The following is a 9823-nucleotide window of genomic DNA, read 5'->3' as shown; positions in this document are numbered from 1 at the left end:
CACGAGCTCAACTTCAACGATGCGTAGGTGGCTTGCTCCGAAACCCGACATTACGAAATTCAATATTGACGCAACAATTTTCCAGGAGACTGACATGTGTGGAGTTGGTACTATTTTAAAAAATAGCTATGGTGGTCTAATGTACTTCCACGGTAAGGTTATTCTAGGAACACATGATCCTCGAATTGTTGAAACATTAGCACTTTGACACGCGATAATGTTGGCAATGTCTTTAAATTTGACAAAGGTTTGGTTCGAAAGACTCTAAAGAGATGTTGGACGGGTTATGCTCCAATGAAGCAGATCTTATTGATCATATAGATTTTCAAGTGTCATTCATTACTCGTTTAGCGAATAGAGCAGCTCACCTAGTAGTTAGACACACTCTTTCAAATGCTAATGATGTTTTTCTTTCCAGTATTCCAGTTTACCTTTCTAATGTATTGATTTCAGTCTCATTTGTCACTTATTGAATGAAAGTCTTGGATTTCAAAAAAAAATAGTATAATAGTTATATAATTGAATAAATAAACTTGCGATAATAATGTATTATTATATAAAGAATAGTATGATAATTATATAAGATGAAAAGTATGATAATTATATAAGATGAAAGATTTTAGATGGAGATGCATAAAAATGTTCTATAATTAAAGAAAATGATACATTTTGGAAATATGCCTAGTCTTTAGAAATGAATAGTTATAGCATATAACTAACTTATCTTTAATAAACACATGCATAGTCAACTATTATTAATACATAACTAACTGGTGATCAACACTCATTAATTAAATATCTCGTAAACAATCTCATTCATTTTGCACATTATTTTTCTTTTTTAATTTGCACATGATACAATACACGTCGAAAAGTTGAAAAATAATTCAGTGTAGCGGATCCAACCAATGTGAACTTGTTATATCTATTCCAGCTAACAACTACCAATTCAAAAAACTTTAATTTTCTCACAATAACATCACCATTTGAATACCAAATTAATTTTTCTACTACAGAATAAAGAATACAGAAACCATTCCATTCTTGTTAAAACCATGTTAGTTAGGGGAATTTCAATCTAACTATGGAAACAGACAGTTCTAAACGCTATACATAATACGTTTTCCACACGCCAAGACATTCTAAAAAATGCTTTAAAAACTAACCCTGAAACCCAAAATGAAACAACAACACATTTACACAATCCTCACTCTCTTTCAGATTTATCCCAATCATACGTTTCTACACACACCTACAACCATATTTTGTATTTCCACCACTCTCTACTGCAGAAGATGAGAAAATTCTGTGTAGTCCTGCCCGCTTTCTGATAACCCCTCAACTGAACACCAAAACCGGAAGGACGAAGATACTTACATATGTAAGACTGATAATTACAAACAACAAACTATAGCTGTAGGGAATACTTGAATTCTTCTAAAGCTTCTGTTTTGATCTTGTAATTCTTCCAATATCCTCAGCAACCTTCCCCAGATTATCGACTTTCACAACAGGATCTTCCAACCTCTGATTATCACCCTTTTTGGATGCTTCTTCATGATGCTAGGGGGGAAAAATGCATATGTTTGTAGGTCGTCAGAAAGAACTTAAACACAAGCCAAGAAACAGTAATGTAATTAAGTATAAACATTTGCCTTCCTATTAGACCAAGCAAAGTAAAATTGGAAAATGGAAGATGCTAGAAGCCAAAATTAAGCAGCCTTTTGTCCAACTTCTAAGAAAGACTGAAAAACATAGCAACAAATTCTTGAATAAATTGTGTCAGTAGCAAGCCAAAATTGGTAGCAGTGTGTAATGTAAAACATGAAACCAACAAGATTTGACAAACATCCTCCAGAACTGATGGCCACATTATGTATATATATATTCATAGAATTATCTTCTGTTTGATCATATTCACAAAGTTAGACCATAAATCTTAAACTTGGTCTGATAAAAGCTATAAGCAAATATTATCAACAACAATGGGTCAATCCAAAATTTTACATGCTAGCTAATTTATTAAGTGGGCCTATAGGCTAGATTGTTTTCAACTCTTACAAACCCAGCACATAATCCATGAGTTCATTGGCAATATAGCAACCAGTAAATTACAATGCTGGCTTATCATCAAGATGTGAGTTCAAAATCAAATACGAAATCATAAATGTTATACAAAAAGCACTTTTCACTCAAAATGCACACAAAGTTTCCATCTACACTAGGCTGCTCAATCAATCGAGAGCTAGCATTAGAGAAAGACCCTATTGTTGAATTTACTAGAGTAACTTGGATGAAGGTAAGATTATCGAGGTTAAACCATTATGAGATAAAGAATGAAAAAACAGTCAATTAAAAAAGGAGTAAATTACACCAATGGTAAGTGATGAATTACATTTCGTCCCAAAAATATACCTGAAGTAACGATGACTGGACAATTTAATACGTTTAGCCAGTCACTGACCAGTCAACTCGAGTTTTGACCAATTTTAATTAAAATTTTGAACTTCTTTTAAATTTTTTATCTCTCTCTTCCATTTTCACTCTCTCTTGGTTCTCATTGACATTGCCATTAAAGGAATAGGAGCAATAGTTCTTCTTCTCCTTTTATATTTTTCCTTTGTTTCTCTCTCCCATTTCCTTTCTCTCTCTAAAAATGACGTCAACTAGTTTCTTCCATGGTTACAAATTTCCCATCCTCCATTCTTAAAGAATTGAAATGCAAACTATGTGAATACTCATTTTCTCTCATAAACCCTTTCAACGGACTAGCCCATTTTCTCTCTTGATTTTGTGAATGAAATTTTGGATTGCGAATCAAATTTTGGATTGGGAATGAAATTTTCCAGAACACAACACACATCTCTACAGTCTACACTATTCTCTCTTCCTTTTTTACATTCTATCTTCTATCCTCTTAACACAAAACAAAACCCAGCAACCATTATTTCCCTTTCCACTCTTCCTCATCATCTGTTAATTCAGCCTCAGGGTCAGGGCACGTGAAATTTCTCTGCAAAATTGGATTTTTCTTGTTTCCAATTTTCAACTTTTAACCTTATGCAAAATTGGATTGCTTTGCTTTCTGGATATGGAGGCCATCAAGAAGCAAGCTACTAGGCTTAGAGAGCAAGGCGCAGAGAAAGAGTAGAGAGGTCACGTGCAAGGGGATGGAGCACACTTGCTGGAGCATCGCCAATGAAGTGCTGATCATCTTCTCACTCTGTTAGAGAGAGAAACAGAAAGAGATGCCATAATCGAAGAGAGAGAGTCAGGAAGAGAGAGAGAGGAAGAGAGAGAAACAAAAAGAGATGCCATTATCGAAGAGAGAAACAGAAATAGAGAGATAGGAAGAGAGAGAGTCAAATGAGAGAGAAATGGGTCCCATTTTCAAGTGTTACATTGGTCAAACCGGTGTTGACAGGTCATTTCCGGTCGTGGTTATTTAAATGTTCGGTCACTCATACTTGGGGGTATGTTTTTTGGACAAAATGTAATCTAGGTACCAAAGTGTGAACTAAAGTATAATTCAGGTACCTTTGATGTAAATTTACCCATTAAAAAAGTATGGCTGTCAATAAGAGAAAATGGGAATTTGATTTCGTCATGAACACTGATTAGGGGAAGGATGAGTATTGATGCAGCTTCATACTTTGGCTAACTATTCATAATAAACTAGCAGTTAAGGAGAGATAAAACAAATGGTGAATGGTTTATAACCACGCCTAATTCTGAATTATGTATGATAATGGGATTAAAACGTCCCATCACTTGTTTTGTGTGTGTGATATCACAAGGGATCATTAGAAGTGCTTCCTTGGAGGACAGAGATTAGTTGGTTTAGCAAAAGAACCTGTGGAACTATTTGCAGAGAATCTTTTAAGTGTACATTTGTGGTCCTAAGTAAGGATCAGTGTTGTTTGAGTTTTTTCTTCAGTTATGTGGCAATAAAATTCTTTTTACTGATTAAAAAAGAAAAAGATGAGACAAATGATTCTCAGGTCAACTACTATCTAGGCTACATCTACAACGTAACGCCCCTTTATAAATGCACAACAGCTCAATCACTGCCATAAAAAAGGACAAATTAGATTGAGCAAAATGTCCATCAGTTAACTAATTCCCCTCAAGGAAGAAACTCAAATTACCTGATGTTCTTCGCCACCATTTCCATCATTTCCCAGTTGATCTTTTAACATTTCTGCTATCTCTGACTCACGTGGTACCAAACCCTGCTCCATGTGTCCTTGACTTGTATTACCAATTGTTCCATAATCTTGAACTATGCCTTGATTAGCTGGTTCAAAATTCTGCAATTGCTCTTGATTGAAAAAACTAGCAAAACCAGATACCTCACAAGTCACTTCTGAAATTCTAATAGTTCCATCAGCAACAAGTACATTAGCATCTTCAAAAGCTTCTTCAGTTAAATGCTGGTCCTGTTGCGTATTTGTTGGGGTTGAAATTGCACTGACAACAAATAAATCAATTGCTATTATTATTTTACAAGTAGCAAGATCAACTACATGCCTCAATTCCAGAAATATCAAAGAATAACTCATATAGAATTCAAAATTTAAGGAAAGAAGTACCAGTTATTATTGAGATCTTTGGCTGAATTTAAAGCACCATTTTCTTGCTGCTTCCTTCTCTTATTTGGATCAGTTGAAACATCCAAAGAAGAGCTTTTAACTCCTCTTTTCCTTCCAGCCTTACTGGCATCTCCGTCCTTCATTTCAGATTGTTCATAATGTGTTTCCTCAAAAAGTGTCACCTTTGACTTCAACTTTTGTGTCTGATATCCATTTGGTGAATCAAACTGGCATGTTGATGTCATGTTTTCTACTTGATTGGACACCAAAAATTCTGCATTGTTCTTCAACAGAATCTTCTCAGGAGAATTTTTGAATATCCGTTCTGCACAACGTTTGACCCAAGAGAATCGAGCAGTGTTAGGGGATGAAATCACATCAAATTTTTTCCCAGGTGAAGAATCCACTTTATTTCCATTGTTTGTAATATCTGGTATTTTCTGTGAAACCAAATCAGAATCTTTTACAGTAGACTGATCCCTTGAATATCTTATGGCGGATATTTTCTTCCGGCTAGACTCCATGTTAGACTGTTGCAACTTAGCCACTTCCATATCATCTAACAGAAGTTTCAAATCTTCCAATTTATTCAAGTGTTCAATCTGCGCACAAACCTCCTCTTTTTCTGCATGTAATAATTCCCTCTGTTTTTCTAATTTTTGAGTTTGACCTTTAAGTTCTTCAATGGATTTAGTCAGCATAGCCCAATCCCTATCTCTTTGCTCACGGTCCAGATTTATCTCCATTCTCTCCGAATCAAGCTTCTTCATTTCCATTGCAACTTGCTCCAACTCTTTGGCTGCTTTATCCCTCAGAGAACTAATAAGTTGAAGTTCATTTTTCTTTTCTAGCTCAAAGGCATTCTCTTGGTCCCTTAGATAGCATTCTACCTCTTCACGCCTTTTCTCTACACTGTTCTCTAGCTCTCTCTTCTGCATCTCAATACCCAACAAAAAATCTGCATGTTCCTTCTGGATTTTGTTGAACCACTCAGAATGCTCCTGCACCATCTTGTTCATGAAGTCCTCCCTCTCACGGTTAAGTAACTCAACGCCATCCTTATGCTGTTTTCGCATTATTTCCTTCTCTAGTCTTAGGTTATCCCGCTCATCCTTGAGTAACCTAGAAACAGCAAGTCTCTCCTCAGCTACACGCTCAGATTCCATTCGTAATTCCTCTCTCTTTTCATCTATCAGCTCCCACTCAGTTTCAAACTTGGCCTTCTCAATTTTCAATCTTTCTTCTTCAGTCATAAGTTCCACTTTCTGAGCTCTGACCATATCAACCTCTTCTTTGAGTTTCATCTCCAAAGCTGACAGCTCAAATGTTTCACTTTTCATAGTCTCTAGTGTTTCTTTTGCACAATCAACCTGCTTCTTTTTGTCCTCTAAAGAATTTAAAGATCTTTGAAGATCTAACTTCATTCTATTAATCTCATCTTTTTCTTGCTCAATAAGTGCTACCTTCAACTTAGTCTCCTTCTCAACAACATTAAGGTTTCTTTCTTTCTCATCAACAGCATTCATTTTTTCTGTTACTTCCTTCTCCTTATCAGCCAAAACTCTTGACTTAACCTCTACGTCATCTTCCCTTTCACCCAAAATGTCCTCCCGCTGTCTAAGATCCACCTCCCTCAATTCCCAAGCTCGTCTCTTGGCCTCAAGTTCCTCTTCCACTGATTTGCGGCGAATCTCCAACTCAGCTTCAATTTCCAATTTCCTCGTTCTTAGAACACTTTCATGATTGGCAATAACTTTCTGAAATTCAACCTGCATAAACCACTCAAAATTTCATGCTAAAGCAACTTCTTTCAGAAAATAAAAAAGAACGCAACAAGCAGTTAAAGTGGTATGAAAGCCCAGAATTTCAGCACACATGATGTATTACCTGATTAAGGTAAAAATGGAGAAAAGCTAGAATGACTTACAGATTCCTTGCTTGCCAGTTTTCCCTGTAAAACAAGCAACTCTTGCTCTCTCTTACTTAATTGACCCTCCCTCTCAATAACATCCTACATAAGCCCAAAAGAAAATGAACATATATACATCTTTCAAGACAATACTGTAAAACTTAACAGAATACTTCACATGCGACAGTATTAACCTCTTCTCTTTGAGATAAGGAGGCCACTGCCAGCTCCAAGTTGGATTTCTCGACATTCAAGGATCTAATTTCCTTCTCAATATTTGCTTTTGAGGCCTCCAACTCCTTTTCCATGCGATTTAGCTCTTGAAATTTGTTAGCAACATACTCCTCCCTCTGATTCAGTGAAGCTTGTCCATCAAGTAACCTTTCATGCTCCTGTTGCAAAACTTTCCGCCTCTCACTCAAAGTTTGCCTCTCAAGTTCAATCTCCTTCTCTTTTGCATCACAACTAAGAAAAAAGTACAACAACGAAAATTGGCAACCTATTAGGAAAAGTTAAATATCCATAACTTTGGGACTCATCAGTAAGAACATATTAGGATTCAGATATCTTGTTTCCCCTGAATGATAGGGGGGGTAAGGCCGAACCATTTGCTGCTGCTTAATATAACGAAATGCTATGAGAATAGCTTCAATATTGATTCAAATTTCATGTGGTAGCTAATTTTAGAAAGTAAAGATGCAGAAAATACATACTCAGCTTTGAAAGTGCTGATACGCCTGTTGAGATCATTTTCACGAGCTTCAACTTCCTGGAGCTTTCTTTCAGCAGCTCTACGATACTGGCTACCATCTGTTTGTAAAGTTTCTGCAGCACGCAATTTTGCCTCCGCGTCTACGAATTTTTTCTCAGCATCTTCCATCATACTGCGTGCTTCAGCAAATCTACACTCAGCTGCAACCTTGGTTTCAGCAGATTCAGCACGCATCTCATGCAAGGCTTTCTCAATCTGCAGAATTATATCAGTAAAAGATAAGAATTATACAACGCTAAAGAGCAAAAACTGAAAAGGGAAAACTCAACAAAGTCCTCACGCTTGCTATGCACTCCTTCTCAACTCCCAAAGCCTTCTTCAAGCTCTCCTCTCGTCTCCTTGCTTCAGCTAAACCTGATTTGAGTGCAGCTAGCTCACGCTTGTGTGTTAGGTCAGCTGCTTCAGACGAGGTCTTGACTTGCTCATAGTTTGTAGCCAAATCTTTTCTTTCCAGTATGAGAAGACCCATGTGGTGTTGAAGATCAAAAATCTGTATTAAGTTACAATTTTCAGAGTGGCAGCAAGAACATGTTACCAAAGTTAGCTTTTATTTCATTATCATGTACAAACGTATGATAACAAAGCCTAACAAAAAAGAACATGCAATGCAGCAGCCATCCACCAAAGTAATAGTGATAAACTTACTGCAGATTCAACTGACAAAAATTAGACCTAATGCAAAACAACACAAGCATACAGCACAGTAACATTTTAAAATAATTAGCCACAAAGAACAAGTTCATCTTCACTCATTTAATTCAGTTTCTGGTAAACCTCAGGACAAGGAAGATAATACCCAATGGAATTCCCAACCTGGGCAACGTATCCTAAAATTCTTTGTTCCCATTCGTTTGGTCGAGAGAGCAAGCAAACAAGAATTCCCAACCTGGGCAACGTATCCCTATTCTTTTCTCCAAACTAAACTAACCCAGTGAATTCCAATCGTTGAATTAAAAATTAAAATTTCAAATTCAAATTTCAAGATGAAAATATTCTTGATGTTTCAAATTGAGAAAGAAAAGCAAAACGAACCTCAGTCTCAAGTTTGGCAATATACGCAATGAGAGCAGCCTTGTCTCTTCTCTTAATAGATTCCTCATCGAATCCTGCTTCTTTAAGGCGCCTCCAGATCGTGTCATCACTGAGAGGTGACTTCAAAATCCTATTGCCAGGAGTTATAGATAAAGCTCTACCAGTAGCTGGAGTGATCGGCGTCGCCATATCCAGAGTCTCAAAGCACAAAACCCTAAAATTCCCACAATTTGGTAATTAGAATGGAGAGATCTTCTGAATTGGTAATCTTTTTCTGGGAGTTTCGCTCGCTCCGTCCCTCTGCACCTTTTCTTTTATAAAGCTTTAACGTTCACAGAAAGACTGAAGAGAGAGAGTGACCAGCGTTGAACACTACCACCACTCGTGAGTTGGCGAGCTATTGAATCAGGGGGAAGCAACGACGTCGTTTGCACGTCAGGAATTTTAACGGCTAATTACTTCCACTTGTGTACTCAACAATCAAGATTCAAAACTTACTTTTTATGACCGTTTGAATTCAATTAACAATGTTCACTATTTACTTGAGATATTTGTTAAACTTTTTAGTATCACGAAATTGGAAAATAATTTTTATTTGCTATACAATGAAGAATGCTGCAAAATGTAGATATAGAAAGGCCATTATTTTAGCAATAAAAAATATAAAAGGTTTAAAATTAAATTAGGCCTCTAGTCAATTAAAGAAAAGAATATTTCGATATTTAACTAGTATTTATTTTCCTGGTCTAATAATGTATCTTTTCCTTTTATGGGTAGGGTACTATCTACCATATAATTTTTTCGAGAGGAAATAGTTTTTTTTTTTCATAATACTAATAAAAGATTTTGTATTAAATAGATGGGATAGAATGAGGTTCAACCTCGACCAGAACTTGAGGGAAATAAAGACGGACGGTTTATGGGCATAAGTGTTGCAGTTTTTATTTGGGTTAATACACATATTTGTCCCTGTGTTTTCGCGAAAAAACAGATTTACCCTTAAATTAAATAAATCCACAAAACTATCCCTGAATTTTTCATAAACCTGCAATTATACCCTAATCTGACGGGGCTGCTAAACGGCGATTACATCAAACCTTCTTTCATTTGGTTTCTTATTGTTTTCTATTGCTATTGCTTTTGGATTAATTAGGACTCTGCTTTTGGATTACGACACTTAAGGTCAGCTTCCAACTCAGCACTCTGATTACTCAGCGTCGGCTTATACAGATTATATACTGAGTAATTTTAAACTAACAGCACATACATATATATATCAAGAGAATGGTTAGAAATTACTCAGCAGTCTTATCCTGGTTCGGCCTCACCGCCTACGTCCAGTCCCCAGAATCCTTCCGGGCTTTTTCAATCCACTACTGAGCTCTTTAAAGGTAGAGCACAAACCGTTTACAAGCAATTGAGTATGCAAGAGTACCTTCCTCTATTCGTCTACTCAACCCTACTAAGTGCTATAACCAAACACTCAGATTTTCTCTACCGCTGAGTACTAAAACCGAG

The 9823-nt window shown here is 36.4% G+C and overlaps 1 protein-coding gene across 1 annotated transcript; it reads right to left on the bottom strand.

Annotated features, from left to right (window-relative positions):
* Nucleotides 1-1018: 1018 nt before the first annotated feature.
* On the bottom strand, nt 1019-8694 carry LOC136228939 (protein CROWDED NUCLEI 4). The gene is made up of 8 exons (XM_066017444.1): nt 8306-8694; nt 7554-7763; nt 7215-7468; nt 6696-6966; nt 6520-6603; nt 4593-6361; nt 4149-4470; nt 1019-1563 (listed from the first exon to the last, which is right to left on the bottom strand). The coding sequence occupies exons 1-8, from the start codon at nt 8492-8494 to the stop codon at nt 1438-1440; spliced, it is 3225 nt and encodes a 1074-aa protein (XP_065873516.1). The 5' UTR covers nt 8495-8694; the 3' UTR covers nt 1019-1437.
* Nucleotides 8695-9823: the final 1129 nt, after the last annotated feature.

Source organism: Euphorbia lathyris, chromosome 5 (genome assembly GCF_963576675.1).
Source record: "Euphorbia lathyris chromosome 5, ddEupLath1.1, whole genome shotgun sequence".
Classification (NCBI taxonomy): domain Eukaryota; kingdom Viridiplantae; phylum Streptophyta; class Magnoliopsida; order Malpighiales; family Euphorbiaceae; genus Euphorbia; species Euphorbia lathyris.
The sequence above is the reverse complement of the archived record's forward strand: the minus strand, read 5'-3'. Positions and strand labels throughout refer to the sequence as shown.

Coding starts and splice junctions, on each gene's coding strand:
- LOC136228939 (XM_066017444.1), bottom strand. CDS start 8,494: ATGGCGACGCCGATCACTCCAGCTACTGGTAGAGCTTTATCTATAACT. Junction 7,764..8,305: donor TTGCCAAACTTGAGACTGAG/GTTCGTTTTGCT, acceptor AACTTAATACAG/ATTTTTGATCTTCAACACCA. Junction 7,469..7,553: donor AGAAGGAGTGCATAGCAAGC/GTGAGGACTTTG, acceptor ATAATTCTGCAG/ATTGAGAAAGCCTTGCATGA.